This window comes from Borostomias antarcticus (assembly GCF_949987555.1).
Source record: "Borostomias antarcticus genome assembly, chromosome: 19".
Taxonomy (NCBI): Eukaryota; Metazoa; Chordata; class Actinopteri; order Stomiiformes; family Stomiidae; genus Borostomias; species Borostomias antarcticus.
Window position 1 is genome coordinate 12,420,504 of NC_140252.1, and position 25,000 is coordinate 12,445,503.

A 25,000-nucleotide genomic window follows, 5' to 3' on the forward strand; every position below is an offset into this window, starting at 1 on the left:
TGTGTGTGTGTGTGTGTGTGTGTTTGTGCATGCGTGTGTGTGTGTGTGTGTGTGTGTGTGTGTGTATGTGTGTGTGCATGTCTCTCTCTCTCTCTCTTTCTCTCTCGCTCTCCTTCCCTCTTTCTCTCCCTCTGTTTACTCTGTGTGTCTGCACCTTGGATTGACTGGGGAGAAATAGAAGGAGAAACACCAGTCCTCTCCTTCTCTCTCTATCTCCTTCACTCTCTCTCTCTCCCTCCTCCTATCTGGCCTCCTCTTCCTTCTCTCCCTCTCTCCCCTGTCTTAATCTCACATGCCGACGGTGATGAGATACATTCTTTTTTATTTTTCATTTCCTTTTAATCTGTGTTTTTCTCCGTGGCAAAGCGCAGGCCTAACTGGTACCTGCTCCAGGGCCTTCACAGCCTAGGCTGTCTCTTAGACTTGGACGGTGATGAATCCATCTGCCTGCTGGCGGGCGCCTTGGCAGCCGGCGCCGTAGCGCGGCGGTGTAGCGAGAGCATCGGTGACAGCTCTGCTCTGCAGTCGGTCTCGCTGTGGCATCTGCTGTGAAGAACCAGCTCTCCTTCAGCCTGATTAGATCATCCCGGAGAAGACGTCCAATCAGAACACGGTCGTCCGCTGCGTCAGTATGTCTGCATCACTGGAATCACTGGGGTATTCGAACGCAGCCTGTTCAGCTGACTGGGAGCCAAACCAGTTTCCTTTAGTCACTGCTTATCTGTGATAAATTAACCAAATCAGACATACTGTATGATCTGACGAGACAGGCAATGCTGTTATGAGTTGAGTAGTTGCAGTCCTTGCAACTTTTAAACTGTCGTTACATCAAAGTCTGAAGCAGTATCACAGGTACTCAACAGAAAAGTCGGTGTGATTTATGTCATTCGCAGCTGTTAAGGAAAGCAGAATCCATCCTGTCTGATAGCACCCATATCCTGCACCTAGAGTTTCAGACCTTGCCTTCGCGTTCCTGCTTCAAATACCCACCCACTAGCCAAAACCAACAGACACAAACAGTCCTTCATACCCTCAGTGTTTTCACTGCTGAATTCCATTAACAAACAGTAACACCAGCACATCCACCCAAAAAACGCTTGGTAAATAGAGTTTTTAGTTCTGTTTTTAATATTGTGTGTCTATTGTGTATTGTGATACTGTGTGTTGTGTTTCTACTGCTGTGAAACCAACTTCCCCGCTGGGGGACAGATAAGTTCTACTTGACTTTCCATGGGGCGGCACGTAGCTCGGGAGGTAGAGCGGCCTGCTGGGGATCGCAAGGTCCCAGTTCCATCCCAGCTTTCACAGTGTGCCAAAGTGTCCTTGAGCAAGACACTGAACCCCCAAATCGTCATAATACTGTCTCACAGCAAGAAGGTCTCTGGGCCTTTCTGTGCAGAGTTTGCAAGGGTTTCCTCCCAAAATAACCCAATACGAAAAACATGCAGCAGAACAGAGGCTCTTAATTCCGGTCCCTGACCAAGACCTGGACTGAGCACTTGGACTTGGTCGCCGGGCGCCATGAACGATGGCTGCCCACTGCTCCTAGCTGCCCCTGGTGGAGGAAAGCTGGGATGGGATAAATGCAGGGAACAATTTCCACCGGCGAAACTCAAAAATTGCGTGTGCGTGTGTGTGTTGTGTACCATGTCGCCTCTCACTATGTGTGCAATGTGTCACTGTGTGGCTGAATAAAGACCCCTCCACCCTTGGGTCTTGTAATTAATTAAATGATTAGGCTAATAAAGGGTTTCTGAATCAACATGAGCGCGTGTTTCTTTCAGGGAGGTTTTTTTCCTTCTGTTTAATCATCTGTACTGGATTTATTAAGCCCCAGAGCTGAAAGAAACCCTGTTCTTCTGTCTCCTTTTGTGCCTCAGGTCAGTGTCCTTGAACGCCAGATCTTTGACTTCCTGGGTTACCAGTGGGCTCCCATACTCACCAACTTCCTGCACATCATCATCGTCATCCTCGGGCTCTTCGGCACCATCCAGTTCAGACCTCGCTACGTCACCGGGGTGAGTGCCTGGTCTCCGACTGGCCAGTTCTGTCCCTCCTCTGTAGGTCTTATCTCCTGGAAAGGAAGTGTTCCTTTGTTTGTGTAATATTATATGTGTGGGGTAGTGGTTGTTGATATGCGATATGCCTCTAGAGCCGACTGTGACTGTATCAGTGGTAAACCTGCTCTTCTAGTGATAGACAGGGCTAGACTGAGCGAGAGACAGAGAGATAGAAAGACGGAGAGATAGAGAGAGATAGAGAGGGACTGAGAAAGAGCCTGAGAGAAAGACAGACGGAGACAGAGCGACTGAGAGAGAAACAGAGAGAGAGAGAGAGAGAGAGAGAGACAGAAAGTCTGAGAGAAAGACACTGATTACACCTGTCTGTCATCTGTTCCTGTTCATCCTCCTACTGTACATCTATAATGGGCCTATAATCAGGACTAGAGCAGTCAGGAGACTAGACCAGGACTAGACCAGAGCAGTGTCAGGAGACTAGACCAGGACTAGACCAGAGCAGTGTCAGGAGACTAGACCAGGACTAGACCAGAGCAGTGTCAGGAGACTAGACCAGGACTAGACCAGAGAAGTGTCAGGAGACTAGACCAGGACTAGACCAGAGCAGTGTCAGGAGACTAGACCAGGACTAGACCAGAGCAGTGTCAGGAGACTAGACCAGGACTAGACCAGAGAAGTGTCAGGAGACTAGACCAGGACTAGACCAGAGAAGTGTCAGGACTAAATCAAGACTACAGTAGACTCTAGTCCAAGCCCCAGTCCCAGCCCTTGTCTGCCTACACCTCTGTCTCTAGCTCGATTCACAGCTGTCAGAGCAGATTAATCGATGGTCTAATTCAACATGGCTGGAGCCAGGCCAGATGAGGCCAAACACACACACACACACACACACACAAACACACACACATACTGTACACGCCTCAGTCGCCTCCTGGGCTCCTCCTGTCTCCCCAAACCAAAGTTCTGACAACATGACAGGCCCACCATATGTTAACTCCTCCTCCCCCTCCTTCTTCCCTCCTCCTCCTCCCCCTCTCCTCCACCCTCCTCCCTCTTCCTCCTCCTCCTCCTCTCCAGCTGTCTCCCTCCTCCTCCACCCGACTCCCTCCTCCCCTCCCACCTCCTCCCACCTCTTCCCTACTCTCTCCTCCTCCTCTCCAGCCTCCTCCCTCCTCCTCCACCCTACTCCCTCCTCCTCCTCCTCCTCCTCCCCTCCCTCGATCTGTGGTAATGCTCTGGTGCATTCATCTGGAGAATGACATGCACGGAGAGGAGAAGAGAGGAGGAGATGTGCCCTAACACATCCGGAAAATCTCTCTCTCTTTCTACCGTACTACAGGTTCAGTTGACTGACCTAATTGAGTATCACGGCTCCAGACACCCTCATATTCTCCCCAGGTGTCTGGCATGCCATCTCTCAGAGAAGCAGTAGGAGATCATTATGCCACTACTATGCTATGCTATGCTATGCTATGCTATGCTATGCTATGCTATGCTATGCTATGCTATGCTATGCTATGCTAGGCTAGGCTATGCTGTCAGGGCTGGGTATTGACAAGGATCCCACATGGGTCACGGCATGATTGTATCGATATATTGCAATCAGTGTTAATTTTGACAGCACATTTTGTGTTAGTCAGTCTTGTGACTAAAATGCTATTTAGTTTTAGTCATATTTTAGTCATCTGAACTGTTTTAGTTTTAGTCTAGTTTTAGTTGACAGTAGATTTAGTATACTAAAAAAGAATGGGTTTAGTTAAAGCGTAATGCATTATCTAACTATTTCTCTAGAGTTTCCAAACTCATATATACTCCCGGAGGAGACATCTACTGTATTAGACTGATGGACAAAGACTTTCACGGAAATCCTAGCATTCTGATTGGATCTCTTCCCAAATCGTCTCTCCCTATAACATTTTAGGCTAGTTTTTTTTTGTTGACAAAAATTTCAATAGATTTTGTCATTGTTTTTGTCATAAATTTGTTTTTATTTAGTTGTCGTTAACTAAATAAAGGTTGTTGACAAATAATTCTCGTCAACAAAATTAACACTGATTGCAATTCTCTACATAATTGAATGAAAATAGTTTTTCATGTGTTTTTCCCATGTGTTTTTCCCATGTGTTTTTCATGTACAGTAATGATGGGAGGGACTGGAAAAAACATTGATAGAGTATTGCGGGAAAAATATCACAATACTCTTTTTATTGCACAGTGCTATGTGCTATGATAGGATTATGCTAGGACACACTACAGTATGTTACATAATGGCTCTTGGCTATGCTATGCTATGATATTAATGCCTCTAAAATATGATTGAATATGCTTCTTAATGCCTCTATGCTATGCTATGTTAGGCTATGCTACATTGTGCCTCTAGGCTATGCGACAGGTTAAGATACATTACGCCTGGGCAGGCAACGCACTGTTGCTCTTCAGCGCCCTTTGTAGCATCACAGTGGGAGTTATCAATCAAAGCTTTATTTGTATAGCGCATTTCATACCCAGAGGCAACACAATGCGCTTTTAGTTAATAGTGCTGGTGCCTTGTCACGCTTCCTCTATGATATAATACCATCATGGACCTGTTCCGGTTGGACAAGAGCAAGGACGTAGTGACCCCCTGACCCCCTCGCCATCTGATTGGCTGTGGTCACAGAATGATGCTGAGCAAGGCGGTGAGCCACAGACAGTGCTGGGGGGAATGAACAGATTGTGTGAGCAGAGAGAAGTGAAAGGTTAAGTGAGGGGTGCCTGAGACAGCAGATCTCTCTCTCAATCCCCTCACATCGCTACTCAGATCCTAGGACCTGGAATATTAGCAGAAATAAACAGGCTGTCCAGATGGATACCTATTGCTGAAGAGTTACCAGAGACTGGCATCATGGTGGTGTCCTGTGTGTATTTGTGTATTTGTGTATTTGTGTATTTGTGTGTGTGTGTGTGTGTGTGTGTGTGTGTGTGTGTGTGTGTGTGTGTGTGTGTGTGTGGGTGTGTGGGTGTGTCAGCTGTCAGCTCACATAGAGGGTCTCAGATCAGATAAGACTCCTTCTGTTATCTTTACACCACTGTTCTGACTGACAGACAGATTATCACACACACACCACTCTGCCCCAGCTCTCACTGCTCTGCTAGCATACAGACATACAAACACACACACACACACACACACACGCACACACACACACACACACACACACCACTCTGCCCCAGCTCTCACTGCTCTGCTAGCATACAGACATACACACACACAAATGCATGCACAGAGACATGCACACACACACGCGCGCATTCATGCATGCACACACATACACACACACACACACACACACACACACGCAGCTCTGCCCCACCTCTCACTGCTCTGCTATGCATACACACACACACACTCTGTTCCATCTCTTGCTTTTGCACTAATCTTTGAGAGGAACCCGTGTTAGTAAGATAATGACATGCACACAATCTGCTTACACAAATGGCTGGGATCTGCACACATTTATGATGTTTGAGTATACATATTCCATATTTTCTGTTGATGCTGGCTTGTTAGTAAATTGCCCCCAGTCCAGGAGAATGGTTTCATTTAGACTCTTGAGAGGAGGGTCTTTGTGGGCCACACAGCTAATTTAGCCAATAATAGTGGTGAATTAATCATTTTTCTACCTCATATTTCTGAAGGCTTCTGAAGGAAATCTACCTTACCCGGAGAAAGCTGAGCCTTCACCCCCCCCCCCCCCCCCCCCCCACACACACACACATGCACATACACGCATGGACCACACACACACACACACACACACACACACACACACACACACACACACACACACACTTAGAATAGAGTAGAAAGTGTATTTGCCATGTGTAACAAGTGCAGGTACAGGTATCTGTACATTGTAATTGTTGTAATCGCTTGTCCTTACAGTATCTTATCAGTGCAAATCAGTTCATCATTCCTGTCCACTCAGATAGATACTTAAAGGTTCCCAAACTGGCAATGTACTATACTATCCATAGTCTAGCGGTCTAGCAGAATCATCCTCATTTACTTATCCCATCAGATCATGGATGACTATGTCTGTGTCCATGATGTAGGCAGTGAGATTAAATAAGACAGAGCTCAGGTCTGTGCCTTAGAACTGCACAGGCAGGTTGTTTTAGTCACAGAATAGCTGCAGAAATTACAATTAATGGCAAATAAACTCAAACAAAGCAAACAGCCAGCTACTAACAAAACCAAATGGGCTTCAATTGTTTTCACTTTATGCTAATATGAAGTTGTTACTTAAGCGCCTGCCTTGTCCTCCCTCCCTTCCTCCCTCCCCCCTCCCTCTCTCTCCCCCTCTCTCTCTCCTCCAGTATGCTGTATGGCTGGTGCTGTGGATTACCTGGAATGTCTTCATCATCTGTTTCTACCTGGAGGTGGGAGACCTGTCCAAGGTGAGACCACAGGGAAACAGCTATTACTGTGTTATTGCTGCCTTATTGCTGTGTTATTACTATTACTGAATTATTGCTGTGTTGTTGCTGCCTTCTACTGTGCTATCCTAACATGGGGAGAGGGCACAGGGATGCCAAGTCCCTAATGGGTCCCCTGCTGCTGACATCATGGGTCAGAGGTTAAAATGTGAGTCCGATGGTGAGACAGAGGCAGATGGAATACTTTAATGTGGGAATTTATCTTTCTCACGTTCTCTCTCTCCCTTCCAGCTCCTCCTCTCCCCTCCTCGCCCTCTTTCATCTGCTTTAATCATCCTTTCTCATTCCATCTGGAAATTTCTCCCCCAATCCGTCATCTGCTCATGTATGTATGAGAAAATTAGAGGAGATATAATTAAAATGTCAAAATGTCAGATATTGTACCCAATTAAAAGGCAAACCAGCCATGTAAGTTGATTATCAGATTAATCAAGTGCTTTTATCTATTAGCTTTTCATTTGGAGAATGAAGATTAAATGACTCATGCTTTTTCCCCTGCTTCGCTCCTCTCCTGTCCTCTCCTCTCACTCTTCAGAGGGGGAGCAGAGGGGAGCAAGCTAGAGGTCTGCGGGGGCCTGAAATGTGGGTCCCAGCCCGGTCCAAGCCTGTGGCATTCTGGCCCGGCCCTACCCTAGCCCAATGATTTAAGCAATTACTCAGCCCGAGCCCGACTTAAGCCCGGAGCCAATATTACTACACGCAGCTGCAGTACATTAACCTACGACTAAAAATGTACAGTGCAATAACAGAGAATTACGTTCTCTTGGAAAATGAATCAGGCGAAACAGGAACGATCAAGTTGAAAATGTAATGAACTAATACAAATACGGTGTGCATGGAGGTAATAACAAAATAACTAAAGTAAGAAATGGCTCTCAACCTAGCCAACAATTAGTCTACTGTATACTGTATGCCCACAAACTGAAACATTAATGTTAGACTCACCAGTTCGCTGTTAGAAGAACTTTAAAATTCCTCACAAATCTTAATCAACCGGTTAAATCCAAAGACAATTACAGGCAAAACTATTTACAGTTTATTCCACTCTGCCGTTCATTTGCGTGCGCTGTGCAGGAAAAGGATGGCAGCCACATGAATGTACAGTATCATTGGCTACCTAGCTACAGTAACTAACGTAGCCTGCCCAGCTGTGTACATTCGCTCTGGCCGATTTTCACATCTCGCACCGGAACGCTACATCACGTGTGTCTGTGTCACAGAGCCCGAACCTGACCCGAATCCTATATATGTTAAAAAATCAACCCTAGCCCAGCCCAAATCTGTCCATGGTATTGTGTCGCGCTTGCAGACCTCTAGAGCAAGCTAGTCTGGTACAAAGAGTAGGAAGGAGGCTAGTACAGTCTATAGTCTAGGTCTAGTATAGTCTATAGTCTATAATCTTGGTCTAGTCTGGTCTATATCAGACCAGACCTCAGGCATTTGTAGCCTTTTACAGCTAAATCCATTATCCATACATACGATACAGTGCATCCATACGAGCTGCAGTCCTGAGATACTGCAGTTAACAGTGCTATCAACAGTGGATCAGTCTGGCCGGCCAATTATCTCTCTGCTTGGGAGTGGGGTTGAAGGTGGGGGGAGAATACCACTGGGAGGAGGTGAGAGGGGAGGAGGGGGAGAGGGGAGAGGAGACGAAGGGGGGGGGGGGGGGGGGAATAGAGAGGAGGCAGCGAGGGAGGAGGTGAGAGGGGAGGAGGAGGGGGGCGAGTGGAGGGGAGAGGGGGAGGAGGGAGAGGAGAGGGGGGTGAGGAGCTAGGGAGATGGATGTGCTGGTCAGGGCAGCGTATCTGGGTAGCGGTGTGGAAAAATCTAGCTAGGGTGGAGTCATTTGTCCAGACTGGAGTGCCACAGCCACTATATGAAGTGACCAGAAAGTTGTCATTCTAGTGTAAGGCAGTCAAGTTATTTCTAAATGATGGCGAGGGGATGGCCATCAAACCCAGAGCGGGAGATGTTTGATAATGTAGCTCTCAGCCTGCCTGTGAAAGGCTGGCACAGGTCCTCACCGGTTAAAGGGGCACAGTCACAGTTGTTTAAGTTAATATTATTTGGATTAAATGCTTAAATTCTCTGTGTAGGTTTAAAAAAAAAATCATCATCAGTAGCCGTTTCCCTACGGAAGACGGAATCGCCGAAAAACTTTAAAAGGCAAACCAGTCCAGTACAAAATGTTTCCATGATTTCCGCAACTCCGTCTTCCGTGTAGGGAAGTTGAGCTTTTAATCCAAATGATATGAACTTAAACGAAGTGACTGTGCCCCTTTAAAGAGCTTAGATGATACATATTTGCATATTGTATATACTGTGTTCTAGTCTCTCTCTCTCTCTCTCTCTCTCTCTCTCTCCTCACTCCTTCCTCTCTCTTTGATAGTCAGAAAGAGCACACAGGACCAGTCTATCTCCTGGAGCGACAGGCTCCCTCGTAGAGATATATGGGATCTCTCTATCTCCTGGAGCTACAGCTAACATTAACAGGCCTTGACATTCCTCTGTGGAAAGTGCCCAGTCCAGGAGCTAATCCAAACTCTGAAAACTCCTTTTACACTGGCCAAAAAACTCACTAATACCTGCTCACATCTGGCTTTCTTGTTTAGTGTGACAGGGTACACTTGGCATTTAGTCCTGTGACAAACGACCCTGGCACAGGTGTTTATCAGCTCCAGCGGCGGTCAGCAGCGATGACACAACCCCCGGGTAGACACGCTGATTTTCGCACCTCTTCCAGCGCGATGATGATAATGATGGGTTGTCATCACACTATTGTTCCAAGGGCATATCGTTTATAGAGCAAAGGGACCTCGCAGGCCAGCCTCGCAGGCTGGCCGGTGCCTCTCAGGAGAACCGTAGAACACGCTGCAGTAAACTGAGAGACGGGTCTCTGGAAAACCTCGGCAATTAAAGCCCTTTGTTGGAGGTGCAGAATGACAATGTTCCAATGTCAGTACATCTTCATCAGGTCATATTCAGTCATATGGTCATATCAATCACACCAATCAGGTGGCCTGATGAAGATGTATTGACATTGAAACGTTGTCATTCTGCACCTCTGATTAAAGGCTTTCTCGGTTTGCTGCGGCATATCGATTATAATTTCTATTAAGTTAGTATCTGACTGCTCTACGGCAGTGTTTCTGAAAGGGCATATCAATACCAATCTGCCATATTCACACTTCAGTACCACCGCACATTTATGTATTGTCTGGCTGAAGTGGTACATTCAGACAGACATTCAAACTCTTATCAAGAGTAAAACTACCCAATCCCCAACTATCTCTGTCTTCCCTAAATGCCTATTAAGTGAAAGTCGTCTTATGAGAGATTATCGTATTATGTGTGTTCACAGTTATGCAGTTATGATGTTCATTTTATTCATATTCACCAAGATCAGCATCATTCAGTTGTGATGTTCATACTCAGTTTATTAATCAGGATCAGTTTATTGCTACAGTAATGTGCTCTGAATGCAGGGACGAAAATATGTTTTAAAGGGGACCGCAAATGCAAAACTCCCTTTTTCAGCGTTTTTGCATATACATTTGAGTGGCTGATGGCCCTACTAACACACACGATCAGGTAAGACAAACCTCCATTTTGTTGTGGGTGGCAAAATGCAGAAAACCCAGCTCCCAGCGGGCCACTCAATTCGATCTATTTTTCTGACGTCAGAAGCTTAGACTCATTATAATAATCCTGCCCTCGTTTGAATATCTCCACCTGCCTCACCTGGCTATAAAGGTTTGCAGTGTTGCTGGCCTCGCAAGCTAGCATAATGTCCGTAATGTCGTAATGCGTACGTTAAATGCTATGTTCTTGGGTGTAATAACCAGTATAAATCGCTACATTTTCTCCCAACCTCAGTGGACAGAAGAGCTGAGTGGATTAAATTTATTTTTGATGGCAACATACCCGCTCAAGTTCCTGAAAGGCTGTTGGTCTGTGCTCACCATTTTTTTGCCAGATTGCTTTGTCAACCTGGGTCAGTACAACGCAGGATTTTTAAATCATCTCAACCTGAATGATAAAGCTATACCTACAGTCCGTGGAAATCATGCAGGAAGTGTAAGTAATTGTGCTGTTTCTCTTTGTCTAGGCTATAGCCTTATACTAATGCTAGCTAGCTAACAACTACACGTAAGCCTCACCCCAGATGCATGTAATGTTAGTGAAGGACATTGGTAGGCTTATCGTTGATCTAGCGGTTAGTAAAATTGATCATGTTTAGATGTGGACATCATCGGATTCCCCTCGGCCAACAGAATCTAGCTTTCATTGTTTGGAGTCAAATGGTGTAACGTTGGTATTGAGCTAGCTAGGCTAACTGTGTGCAGATCATGGGAGCACATGATCGTGTCAAGTCAGGGAGAGAGGAAAATGGAATTTGAGTGGAGATTGTCAAGGCTAGCCAGCTGACGTTATGTTTTTGTTAGATATTGATCATTTTAGTAGCATAGCATCGTCAACAGTCCTCGTTCTTTAGCCTGTCGACTGCAGTTGCCTGAAATCCGATGGCTAGCTACAGTCGTTGGGCTGCTGTTAGACAGCAAATGTGAAAGTAAAAGTAAATGTAAGGATTCGATGTTATATGATATTGTGTTTGTGTAACCCTAGTGTAACATTCGCCCTGCTCTGGCAAACTATGATTGCACCGTATTTGTAAACTGTTTCAGTATCGTAGCTACTCTCTCACGCTTTTGTTCTCAATGGAATGACATCACAGAGTGGACGTGGAGGAGGGGCAGCTCATTTGCATAGGAAAAAAAAACCTCAAAATTGGGCTTGGTACTGTATAACACTCAATCCGAGTGGTATTTTCTGGTAAAATACTCAAAGACATGTATTGAGGACCCCAAAGATTATTTTAAATTGTTGAAAATTTGCATTTGCTGTCCCCTTTAAAGAAAGAAAGAAAGAAAGAAAGAAAGAAAGAAAGAAAGAAAGAAAGAAAGAAAGAAAGAAAGAAAGAAAGAAGGAAAGAAAGAAAGTTGAATGCTATTAGGACGCTATGGTTCAATGAAACAATCTAATATCAGGTCATTTTAATTTGGTTTGTAAAATAAAAAAATCTGTTATTTCAGCTTTCATTTCAATAGGTAGCTAATCATTTTGAATTAACCAACATTTAACTTAAACACTACAGAGCTCCCCCTTGTGGGCATAGAAGGGAATGTCTCTCCTTAGTCTCTGTCTCTTCCTCGGGCTCTCCTTTTAGTGCAAGAGATCAAACAAGATTTAAGTTTTGACTTCACAATGTGGGTCCCAAGGCCAGACCCGTTGAGAACCACAGCTCTAGGAAGTGGTGTCTGAAGACCTAACAATGTCAATATCAAATACTAGCTTTGGAGAATCATTAACATTAGCACATATATATGCATACTTGCTCCCCTGGCTATCCATGGCTATTACAGTCCCAGCATCCATATCCTTTTCGCTGCCTCCATGCTGCTATCACACGATGGCAGGGTTCTAAGGTACGACCATTTTACTCGCATTTGCGACTAAAAATAGTTTTGTGCAATCAGACAAAAATAATTTAGGAGCAGTACTGTTTTCAACTATTTCACTCGCATTTGCGCCTAAAATAAATCCATGCAAATTGGATCAAACTAGAGTCAAAGTTTCACGCACCCGTATACAAAACTACAAGTCCCACAACTCTTTTTAAAGGGGTAGGCTCTTTTTCGACAACCTGGACCTTATTTACGACATATTATAAGACATTTGACTCACTGAGATAACTTTGGTGTAATTCGGAGGCCTGTAGAAGAAATTTAAAATCCAGCGCGAGCCAAGTATATCCATGTAATGGCGGCGGACGGGGCACCAAGAATGCAGCTTCTAAAAAATGTATTTTCTGCTGCGAAACAGTTGTTTTCATCAATCTATTTTTATGAATCGCTACTTGTGCTCCCATAGAGCGAGGGCTTGTTGTGGTTTTCACATCCTTGGTCTGTTGCCTCTGTAATATGATCTTTAGAAACGTCTTTCCCCACTTGCTCCAGCAAGCCGGTCTGCGCACTGTGCTCTGCGCATGCGTGCTTGAGCTGGAGCAAGTGGGGAAAGACGTTTCTAAAGATCATATTGGGATTGGGCCATAGTCTTCATTAGGACCAATGCACATGATGAAGTGTGTGGGAATAGTACAGTAGGACCCCACTTATCCGAACCCAAATATCTCTGAAATGTCCGAATGACTGAAACTTATGTTAAAATGCACCAAATTCAATAAGTGGTATACTTGTTTCATATAGACCAATAAATACCCTTAATTACTTGTGAAAATGCATCAAAATTGCAATCAAATAGGCAACTAAACTCATATAGCCTAGCCTATAATAGACCTACAGTAGCCTATAATAAAATAACCGAATTTCCACTTGAGTGCGTGCTTTGATCAAATACAGTAGGCTACTTTATTCTCAAATGAGGTGTAGGCCTACACTGCATCGATAGGCTACTGTATTCGCAGAACAAAATGGTATAGCCTAAAAACAACCCAACATTAGAACAATTAGAGCAAATGATAATCAATAAATAAATAAATGAAATGACAGACAAGTTGTCGTGTCTAAGCCTATTGTAGCCTAAAAGAAAGTCTCTAAAACAACCGATGTAGGCTAACGTGGCCTAGGCTGTAGGCTATTATTTAACAAATACAGTAGGTTTAGTAGGCTAATCTACATGCCCACAACACGTCTGTGTTCCTGAAGTCCATTAACTGGGAACGAAAAATGACTCGATGCTCCTCTGCTTCAGGTTGCTGATGCGCTTTCTGGCTACCAAGGAATGCAGCTCTCGCGCAGCAGACTCGTTTGCGTTTTGCGCTCGACATTAAAGTTACAAAGAAATTAAACGTGACAGTAGGCTACAGCCTACAGGCAACATGTAGGTCTACATACAGTTATGTTTTTATTCACAGTAGGATACAGTACTGTAATGAAAATCCCACCAGTAACCAGATAGCAGGCTAAAAAAAAAAAAAGAAGTTTTTTAAGCCTGTCCGGTAGACCGGGAGGTTCGGATCTCTGAAGTTCGGATGAGTGGGGTCCTACTGTATAGTCTTCATTAGGACCAATGCACATGATGAAGTATGTGGGAATAGTAGGCTATAGTCTTCATTAGGACCAATGCACATGATGAAGTATGTGGGAATAGTAGGCTATAGTCTTCATTAGGACCAATGCACATGATGAAGTGTGTGGGAATAGTATAGTCTTCATTAGGACCAATGCACATGATGAAGTGTGTAGGAATAGTATAGTCTTCATTAGGACCAATGCACCTGATGAAGTGTGTGGGAATAGTATAGTCTTCATTAGGACCAATGCACCTGATGAAGTGTATGGGAATAGTATAGTAGGAGAGGATGAGAGCTCCTATGGTGAGCAGGTTATTATTGTTTATTGTTGTTGGCAGTAGGCCTAATGTGTGTGTTGCTAATAAAAATGTGTTATTTCAAAATTTTCGTTGCGCTCCTAAATTTCTTTCTGTGCTCCTACATTTTTTTATTTAGGAGCACATGTGCCACACCACACCACCCCCGCTGCTAATATCACACTCCTTTTCCAGCACCTTCGTGACGTCAAGCGTGAGGCACCAGAAAAAATAAAATGCAAAGGGTGACTCATCTACTGGCAATGTGAAAAGTGTCAGTCGCCTGTTTGTCCAGAGTTTCCTCCACCTTTAAGTTTCCCAGGTAACAGAACAGTACAGATTGAGAAGATCTTGACTTTGCTGATGATCTCGCTATTCAACCAACCACTCCAACATGCAGGCTAAAACTGACAGGCTGAACAACTTTGCCAGACAGGTTGGACTCAGCATCAACGCCTCCAAAAATCAAGTCATGTATGTAAACTCCATCCCCACAGCACTAGGGGTGCTCGGATTCACTAAGCGACGATCCGATTCAGATTCCTGGGGTCACGATTCTCGATTCCAGAATCGATTCTCGATTCCAACGATTCTCGATTCCAGAATCTAGAATGGATTCTCAATTCTCAATGGATTTTCTACAAAGACGGATTTTTCGATCTACTCCAGTCCACTATGTGCTAAGAAAGTGGAATATAGCAGAATAAAGTGTATAACATTAGGTAGTTTTATATTGCAATAACACAAAAAGGCAAGTCTAAGACAAAAAAGTTCACATTTATTATTGACATGCTGAACTTGACATTCAACCTCTCAAGTATTACAGTTATGAACTTTAAACTTCTAGTATTTCTCAATTCAGTCAGTGATCATGCAGAACTCTTAATAAAACAAGGAAAGTATTTCTCTTCAACTTCAAGTATTTCTCAATTCACAGTTAGTTTGCTAAAACATTCAAAGTGCTGTCAAGGAAAACAGTTGTAATACAAAAAATAAAAATGCAGTTACACATGAATAAAATTGGAAGGCTAGCTGCCTTTTTCATTTATCAGAAGAACCTTGCCTCTTTCAAAAATAAATGTGCCATTCTTGCAGATGGTATGAGCTCCTTCTTGCCTGAGAGAAAGTACAGTAAAATCCCCAATGTGTCCAAATGTCTGCCTTCAGCTGTGATGGGGCAGGCTGTATTCCTTGCTTGTCCTCATTTCCCATGATTTTCTGCAACTAACGTTACATGTAACGCCACGCCAGATAAACGTTAGAAGTAGAGGTGAACTAGCTAACTGTTGTGAACGTTTGAGCTACTTGTTCTTCTTTTTAAGTTAACGTTAGAGCTACGCTGCTGACGTTAGCATAGCCTTTACTAGCCACACTGTCTGGCTGCACACACTCTGTTGCAGCGACAACTATGGAAGCCGTAAAGGGCAAACGGTGGTGGCGAATCAGCGCGGAGGAGGGAAGGAGAGAGAGAGAGAGGAAAAAAAGAAGATTCTTTGGAGGGAATCGATCCAGGAATCATGGCATTAAGAATCGCGATCCTTTCAAGAATCAATTCTTTGGAGCACCCCAACACAGCACCCATCCTTGTGAATGAGGAACCACCTTTGCGGAAGACTTCAGCTACCTGGGCAGCCTCATCAGTACAGACAGCGGGGTCCAAAAAGACATCTAAGCAAGGCTGGGGAAGGCTCATGGTGCCTTCTCCAAACTCTGTTCAATCTGGAGGTCCAAGCAATACAGCCTTAAAGCAAAGATGCTCTTGTATAAGTTGTATGGTTCAGAGAGTTGGCGAGTGGTCAAAACAGACCAGAGAGTGGACGTTTTTCACAACAGATGCCTCAGATGAATATGCCAAATCTTTAGGCCAAACAAAATCATCAAAACAACAAAACTGTACAAAAAAACAGCTAACTGCAACTTAAGAGAGTGTAATGTAAATTCTGTGTTATTAGATATTATTTGAATTCATTTGACATACTAGATCTTAGTTAGATCTCTTTAAGTGTCTGCTGTTTAGGCCACAGAACTGGACTCTCATACCTTGGCTAGAGAAAGAATGCTGTGTACTCTGTAATCTTGCTTGCACCCCAGCCATGCCAGTCTGTTTGTCAACAAAACAGGAATCCAGCTGGACTGGGGGGTGGGAAGCGAGGGATGGGAAAAGGCCACCGAGACACCGATGTTGCTCTTTGATTGTATAAATGATTGCTGTGACTCCTAATTGGGGCCACACTTCTCACTTCGTGAACTGCTGTGTGCAGGAAGCAAGCTGAGTTGGACGGACCCCTTCTGCAGTTGGGTTTTTTTCTTTTGGTAATACACTTTGTTATACTTAGAACGTTAGCATTGAATCTTTCCTGAACAATAGTCTGAGACAGAGATTTCCACAACAAGAGACAGGAATACACTGTTCCAAGCAGCTTTATCTTCCATCTCTTTCTCTCACTCTGTCCTCATGTTCCTCTGACCCCCTCATTCTCTCTCTCTCTCTCTCTCTCTCTCTCTCTCTCTCTCTCTCTCTCCCCATCCTCTAAGCCCACAGATAATTGCTAATGAGGAAACCGCAGTTATGACATTGCATAAGCATTTTTGCTTTAGCAAAAAAAACTGTTTTAAAAAAATCTCCTGTAGCTTAAAGCTTTGCATTTGAAGTCTTGCTTTAGTGAGAGTAAGTACAGGTAGGACAGTGAGTGCTCCGTAAATTAAAGATCCATCCCGTCTCCTCAAAACAATAATTTGAAAACACCGGATGTCTCTTGAAAAGAGGACGCACTGTGGGAGGAGATGTAGGAGAGAATGTGACGTTCTTATCTCACACACACACACACACACACACACACACACACACACACACACCCTGAACTGCAGTAGAATTCTGTTCATTATCTCTGCGTGGATACAGAGATGGTGTTGACGTCTGCGGACGAGAACCGAGGACCCCGCCATCTGGCCATCCGTCTCGGACTCTGCGCTCTCTTATATCCGTCCATCCGACATTCACAATCCTCGCTATCGTTAGTCATCTTTTGTTATCTTCTGTGACCCACCAGTTAGCCGTCATCATCATCATCGCAGGGGCCTCCCGTCTCTAATCAGCTCGCTGTGTCTCACGTCTTGGTGTCTGATCGATCCTCCTCAGAACTAGGTCACCCGGAAATAGATGCTTGTGTGTGCGTGCGCGCCTGCGTGCGTGTGTCATGGTTGATGTGACATCGGAAGAAGCCGGCTGCATTGTCAGTGAGATGAATTTGAAGCTAGAGGGGTAAACAAGGCAGCATTCTCCCATGCCCCCCCCCCCGTCCCCCTCTGGTGGCTGCCTGCTCTCAGGTCCTCCATCCTCCCCTACACCTGTATGCCATTCCTCATGCGCCATTCCTTCCCTCCATCTCTCTCTCTCCTCGCCACACTAGATCCGTGCCCCCCCCCCCCCTTTCTCCCCTTAATCTCATCCAGAAGGGAGCAGGTGTGCGGCTGCATTCCTGCCAGCCCATGAGGTCACCCGGGCCAAGGTTAGGTCAGCAAGGTGACAGGTGTACTCTCAGTTACCTGGGAGACGATGGCAGAGAGCTCCTCTGGGCTGCTGTTGTCATACTGATCCCAGATCTGCTCGGCCGCGGTGACCGTTAGCCTGGCAGTCTGCGGCTGAGACCGAGACCTGCTGATCTCAGATCCGCTCCGCCCCAGGAGGTCTCCATGACAACTGGAGAGGACCAGAACTGAGTTAGTCGGATGGACACGTGTCAGGATCCACGTACCATCTGTACAGCAGCAGAGGTCAAACTTCCCTCCTCTCCTCTTTTCTCTCCTCCATTCCTCTCCTCTCTCCTCCCCTCCTACCCTCTCCTGAACTCTCCTCTCTCCTCCCCTCCTCTCCTTTCTCACCCCTCCTTTTCCTCTCCCCTCCTCTCATCCTGTTCGTCCTCTCTTCTCCTCTCCTCCTCTCTCCCTCTCCTCTCTTCTCCTCTTCTCCTCTCTCCTCCTCTCTCCTCCTCTCCTTTCCTCCTCTCTTCTCCTCTCTCCTCTCCTTTCCTCCTTCTTTCTTCTCGTCTCCTCCTCTCTCCTCCTCTCTTCACCTCTCCTCTCTTCTGTGTTACATTATAGTAGCAGCAGCGTCTTTCTAGTGTAGCCTTATGAAGCAGCTAATGGCTTCACCCCCCCCCATCCATCCCTCCACTCCACCCTCTGCCCCCCCCCCATCCATCCATCCCTCCATTCCATCCTCTGTCCCCCCCCCCATCCATCCATCCCTCCATTCCACCCTCTGTCCCCCCCCCCCCATCCATCCATCCCTCCATCCCATCCTCTGCCCCCCCCCCATCCCAGGCTTGTCAGTGTTTAAACAGAGGCACTGGCCCAGCCAGCCATGACCCCAGCGGAATAACAAGAAGCATTTCTGCGGCAGTTAACTCTAGGTGATGGAGAGATGGGAGAGGTTCTGTCTCTGCTGTTTACTGGCAGGCTAACACACACGCACACACACACATGTAACACACACACGCACACAGAGCTAAACCACACACAGTCGCATCTAACACCACTGCCTTCAGAAGATATCCGGGATTAGATGTCTGCTCTAGTATGCTGAAAGCGTCCTATTGATTTACATATAACCTATATTCATTGGCGTGTGAAGGATAGGTGTGTCCTGGGAGAGTAGAAGACGTGTGTGTGTGTGTGTGTGTGTGTGTGTGTGTGATGACACTATATGGATCACAAGAAAAGTCCTGTGTCTCAGTGCGTCTAGGCTCACAGGCTCCTGGTATTATGGGATGCTGGCGCTGGTACTTCAGAGAGATTAAAGACACATGGCGCAGATCTGCAGGGAGAGAGGGGCAGCAGAGGGCAGCTTTGGGGGGGGGGGGGGCGGTCTCTTGGTGGGGGGGGGGGGAGGGGGGGCGGCGCAGTAGAGGGTAGCTCTGCCAGCGTAGAGGCTTTTCGGGGTTGTTAGGGGAGATATGCTTCAGCGGGAGGGTGTTGGCATTACTCTCGACGGGCTCTCCACCTGCTCCAGCGCCTCGCCGACCGACAGGAGGCTTGCCTCTCCAGGCACATTTTAACCTCCGGCTATATTTAACCTCCAGCCATATTTAGCCTCCATGTTTAGCCCGCGGCCATATTTAGCCCAGAGGAGGTTTGGGACCGGTCTCCCGGCCACATCGCCCCCTATACAGCCCCGGCCCCCGGCCTTCTCCTTCAGCCGTGTGCAGACTCGGCCTCGCCCACGGTCCCCCCCCCCCCCCTCCCCCCAGCACCGGCCTGTACCCCGGCCTCGTCCCACAGACCCCGGTCCCCATCCACAGAGCCCGTACTCAGCCCCCCCCTCCACCGCCAAAGCTACCGCTTAGTCAGCACTCTCAGCGCTCTCAGAGCCATTCTTCTTTCGAAGGTGTCCCCATGGCCAGGCGGCGTTTAGAGGGGTGGGGGGAGGTGGAGGAGGGACTGAGGAGAGAGAGGAGGAAAGCCAGGGGAACCGAGGGGGAACGAGGCGGAGAGGGCAGGGGGTTGACGCGTGATGCGGGGACAGGCGACGCTTTGCGCGTTCCCCCTCCTGGGGACATGCCCCTCCCTCCTCCCCCCATCTCGGAGGAAGCGGCGTCCGTCCCTGGCCTGGATCCACTACAGATGGGAGGGAGGGGGTGGGGGGGGGGGGGGGGGGCTTTTATCTTGATTGAGCCGAGGGCCCATTTTGATTAATGTAGTTTAACAAATTATTATGATGACAGGCTTGGCCACTGGCTTCATTTGATTATGGTACGTCTCTGGCACAGGCACAGGCATTATATCCACGGAATAATTGCTGACATTAGTCAAATGAAGTTTTAGGCTGCGGTGCAGAACAAAGAACGGGGATCAATGGAGAAATATGGCTGACGTGAGGCATTCCTCCTGTCCTATTCAACACAGTCAGCGAGGGCGGAGGTTTCTGCCCCCTAACTCCAGCCATTCCCCAAACTGCCTCACACACCCGCCTCCACCCTTCAACCTCTACAAACCCATACCAACCCACCTGCCTCCACAAGCCAGCTACAACATCTAAACAGAACTGATCCAAACAGAACCGGATCAAACAGAACTGATCCAAACAGAACCGGATCAAACAGAACTGATCCAAACAGAACCGGATCAACAGAACTTGTTCTGGAGACCCGGACTGGGGCCTGGATCGGTGTAGCACAACCCACATACAGACGGACACAGAAATACTAGGCCCAAAGGCTATTTATTAAAACGAGAGGGAACACACAAAAGGTAACAACTAAACGGGGGAGTCTAAGGTGGGGGGAAGTGTGGTGCGCGTCTAATGTGAGTGAGGTGTGTAATTATGCTATGTGAATGCGTGTATGTGCTAAGTGACGTGTTGACAATGTGCGTGCACCTGACAATCACAGTATCCAGGGCTGAGTTTCCCAGAGGCATCGTAGCGCTACGTTCATCGTAAGCTACGGCGTTCAGCGTAGCGCTACGATGCCTCTGGGAAACTCAGCCCAGTCCAGGGTCTAAAGGAGGCAGTCTGAGGGAAAGGTGCGGGTGGCAACGGGAGGTCGGTCCGGGGGCTTGGGGCTCCGGGGGTTCAGGGGTTCCGAGGATCGGGGGAGGAGCTGTGGGGACGCGGGAGAGTTAGGGATCCTGGGAGACACGAGAGGGCTGGGGCCGTGGAGACGCGGGAGAGGAGGTCTTGGGGCGAAACAGAATAAAGCAAATGGTATCAATCAATCAATCAACCAATCAATCAATCAATCAAAGCTTTATTTGTATAGCGCATTTCATACCCAGAGGCAACACAATGCGCTTTACAGAGAACAAGGGAGGTGGGCATATGGTGAGTAGCGAACAAGGAGATCTGGGCAAAGTCCACGTTAAGGGAGCTTGTTAGTTGCGTTAGCGCATGTGTTCAGTACGTTCAAGCGCTGAGCGCAGTTCTCGGCGTCTTGTAGCGGGACCGGCGTGGCTGATTGCCGACGGGCAGCACCTGTTTCCGCCTCGAGCCTGGTTCCCCAGAACGGGGAGGACCTCGGGGCGCGGCTTGGGATGAAACCCTAACAGAACTGATCCAAACAGAACCGAAACAGAGCTAAAATGCTAGATACACAAGCATGCACGTACAGTACATAATGTACACACACACACACACACACACACACACACACACACACACACACACACAGAGTCCAAGTTAACATTGTCCAGATTCATTCCCCTGACATCATGCTCGCCCTAGAGGCTGCGCTGCTGAGCCTCATTAGAAGCTAGCTGTGATGTCTTCTGTTAATTGTCTCAGAATCCATTAACATTTTCCAGACAGTAGGGAGGTTATAAAAAGCCCTGCCCAGAGCTGGGCCCCGAATTAATCAGCTGCTCTCTCTCGTAATGATCCGTTTAGCTGAGTTAAGTCATACACCACCACCATATTGGTAATATAATATAAATTATGACTCTCATCTGATTGGATCTACACACACACACACGCACGCACATACACACACAAATCTCACTGATGGCTGATGGTGTACAATGGAAAATCAGTAGGATCAGAGGTCGACATGAAAACATGTGTTTGTAAAATGAAGCAGCATAGAGTGGTGCGGTGATGTTGTCATTTTGTAGGCTTTAAGTTAGTATTGCTGCCATTTGGTGTGTAGTGCAAAAACCCAATGGGAAAAATGAATGGGATTTGTGAAAAATGATGAAAATAAGGTCTGTCTCTAGACAGTATACCCTCCAGTCTACTGTCCAGTCTCTCCCTCAGTCTACCCTCCAGTCTCTCCCTCCAGTCTCCGTCTCAGTCTCCCCTCAGTCTCCCCTCCAGTCTCCCCCTCAGTCTCTCCCTCAGTCTCCCCCTCAGTCTCCCCTCCAGTCTCCCCCTCAGTCTCCCCCTCAGTCTCCCCCTCAGTCTACCCTCCAGTCACCCTCCAGTCCCCCCTCAATCTACCCTCCAGTCTACCCTCCAGTCTCCCCTCCAGTCTCCCCCTCAGTCTCCCCCTCAGTCTCCCCCTCAGTCTCCCCCTCAGTCTACCCTCCAGTCTATCCTCCAGTCCCCCCTCAATCTACCCTCCAGTCTCCCTCCAGTCTCCCCTCCAGTCTCCCCTCCAGTCTCCCCCTCAGTCTCCCCCTCAGTCTCCCCCTCAGTCTACCCTCCAGTCTATCCTCCAGTCCCCCCTCAATCTACCCTCCAGTCTCCCTCCAGTCTCCCCTCCAGTCTCCCCTCCAGTCTCCCCCTCAGTCTACCCTCCAGTCACCCTCCAGTCTACCCTCCAGTCTCCCTCCAGTCTCCCCTCCAGTCTCCCCTCTCCCCCTCAATCTACCCTCCAGTCTCCCCCTCAGTCTCCCCCTCAGTCTCCCCCTCAGTCTTCCCTCCAGTCTCCCTCCAGTCTCCCCTCCAGTCTCCCCCTCAGTCTCCCCCTCAGTCTACCCTCCAGTCTCCCCTCCAGTCACCCTCCAGTCTCCCCTCCAGTCTACCCTCCAGTCTATCCTCCAGTCCCCCCTCAATCTACCCTCCAGTCTCCCTCCAGTCTCCCCTCCAGTCTCCCCTCCAGTCTCCCCCTCAGTCTACCCTCCAGTCACCCTCCAGTCTCCCCTCCAGTCTCCCCTCCAGTCTCCCCTCCAGTCTCCCCTCCAGTCTCCCCCTCAGTCTCCCCCTCAGTCTCCCCCTCAGTCTCCCCCTCAGTCTCCCCCTCAGTCTCCCCTCCAGTCTCCCCTCCAGTCTCCCCCTCAGTCTCCCCCTCAGTCTCCCCCTCAGTCTCCCCCTCAGTCTCCCCTCCAGTCTACCCTCCAGTCTCCCCCTCAGTCTCCCCCTCAGTCTACCCTCCAGTCTCCCTCCAGTCTCCCCCTCAGTCTCCCCCTCAGTCTCCCCCTCAATCTACCCTCCAGTCTCCCTCCAGTCTCCCCCTCAGTCTACCCTCCAGTCTCCCCCTCAGTCTACCCTCCAGTCTCCCTCCAGTCTCCCCCTCAGTCTACCCTCCAGTCTATCCTCCAGTCTACCCTCCAGTCTACCCTCCAGTCTCCCCTCCAGTCTCCCCTCCAGTCTCCCCCTCAGTCTACCCTCCAGTCTACCCAGTCTCCCCCCATCCCCGTCTACCCACCAGTCTGCCCGATAGTAGTATCTGGACTCCTCCCAGGCTTCAGGCCAGTCACAGCCCAGTGAAGAGTGGAGCTGCCCGGGGTAGCACACACACACACACACACACACATGCACACACACACACACACACTTTTTTTTCGTACATTACATAAAGTTTAATTTATTTGTATTGTAGTGTTTAAATTATGCATTTAAATTGCATTTATTCTTGGTCATGTCTGTTATCGTAATTCTTGTCCGTATTCGGTGAACCGTTTTGGCAACATTGTTAAAATGTAGCATTCATGCCAATAAATCATTCGAAATTGAATTTAGAGAGAGTCTTCTCTGCTCATTCTCCCAGAGCTCTGAATTAGTGGGAAAATCATCTCTCTCCTCCTTGCTCAGCTGCACACCATCACTACTGTGATGCCAAATCCCTTAACCGGCTTCTTCTGAGACACACACACACGCACACACACTGAGCCAGAGTGCAATCCACTTGACCCAGATAGCAGGAGTCTGGAGTGTGTCTGTGGAGGACGGGCTCTATGGAGCAGTCTGAGGGGTCCGTCCCGGAATCAGCTTCAGAACTCTACCTGTTACCCCGCTAATGCCTGCAGAGCTGACTCTCAGCTCACGTCATCCTCTCTGTCTCTCTCCTTCTCTCTCTCACTCCTCCTCCCCGCCCGCCTGTCGTTCCGTCTCTCCCCATCTCCATCTCCCCCCCTCCTTTCCCTCATCTCCCCCGCCCCCTCTCTCTCTCTTTCTCTCTCTCTCTCTTTCTCTTCTCAATTCTTTCACACTCTCTTCTGTCCTTCTCTCTGCTGTGATTGTATTATATACAACGTTTACTTTCACACAGTCATTTAGCATTCCCACTAATCCAGAGTGCTCCAGCAGGGGGCGCTCAGCCTTCAGCTGTTTTCACAGAGCCTCTCTGTTCTGGTCCAGTCGTCCCGGTGGGGCCCGGTTCTGGAGGTCCCAGTGGTTCCCAGCAGGGCCGGCGTTCCCAGTTAGGCTCTGGTAATTGGCGGCGGGTCCGCTGTCGGAGATGGCGGCCGGCGGACGAGGAGCGAGGGCAGAAGGACGCTGACCCCCCTGACCTCTGGACCCCGACCCCTGCCCACTAACCAGACTGTCCAGCTGCTCACACGCACGATGAAGCACGGCTTTCCATTGGCTGATCCCAGGGAGGCTGAGGTCACTATTGGCTTTTGCGCAGAAATGAGCGAGAGAGGGAGAGAGGAGAGAGAGAGGAGAGAGAGAGAAATAGAGGGATGGGGGAGAAAAGAGAGAGTAGGGTGGCAAAGAGATAAAGAGAGAGAGGGAGGAGGGACAAAAGAGATGGGTAGGGGGTTGTAAAGGCATAGAGATGAGGAGAGAGAGGGAGGGAGAGAGGCAGAAGAGAGAGGGGGAGAGGGTGGTACAGGCATGCAGGGGGAGGAGGGGGAGGGAGGAGAGCTCTTGTATTCATCCTCATGTCAGGAACAGTATAGAGCTGTGTGGAACAGAGAGAGAACGTTGCCTGATAAAAGACATTACATTACGGTCATTTAGCAGACGCTTTTAGCCAAAGCGACTTACAATAATTGCATTTAACGTGGGAAGTCACTGTACATTAGGCTATTAGCAATCATCGTACACACACACACACACACACACACACACTCCAACACAACTCATTCTGTGGAGTGTGAAGTGTGTGTTGTTGAGTGCACGGCAGATCGGTATCTTAGTGAGGGAGTGGTGGGTTCTCACATACAGTACACACAGTACACACACGCGCGCGCGCACACACACACACACACACACACTGGAGGCCCACTGAGTCCTGAAAGGGTTACTAGTCAGTACAGAGAAATATCTGCCGGCCAGACAAAAGCTGTGACAAAGTTCACCCTGTGAGCAGAGAAATGACAGAGGGGTTCTGGCATTTCAGTTCAATCTTCTAAAGGTCGTCTGTGAGTGGATGATTGTTCTGTGTCCTGCAGTATTAGAGGGTGAGTAGTCTGACTTAACGGATGTAGGTTTTGGGAATAAGCCTTGCCAT

General features: G+C 47.8%; 1 protein-coding gene across 2 annotated transcripts in view; it reads left to right on the plus strand.

Moving 5' to 3' along the window:
- Positions 1–25,000, plus strand: part of nkain2 (sodium/potassium transporting ATPase interacting 2) — a gene marked incomplete at both ends in the record, with an annotated part of 77,886 nt that overhangs the window by 34,533 nt on the left and 18,353 nt on the right. For both annotated transcript variants that reach the window (XM_084453775.1, XM_084453776.1), the window contains 2 exons: positions 1,881–2,018; positions 6,378–6,458. In XM_084453775.1, coding sequence (XP_084309901.1) covers positions 1,881–2,018; positions 6,378–6,458 — 219 coding nt within the window. The remainder of the gene's footprint in view (positions 1–1,880; positions 2,019–6,377; positions 6,459–25,000) is intronic.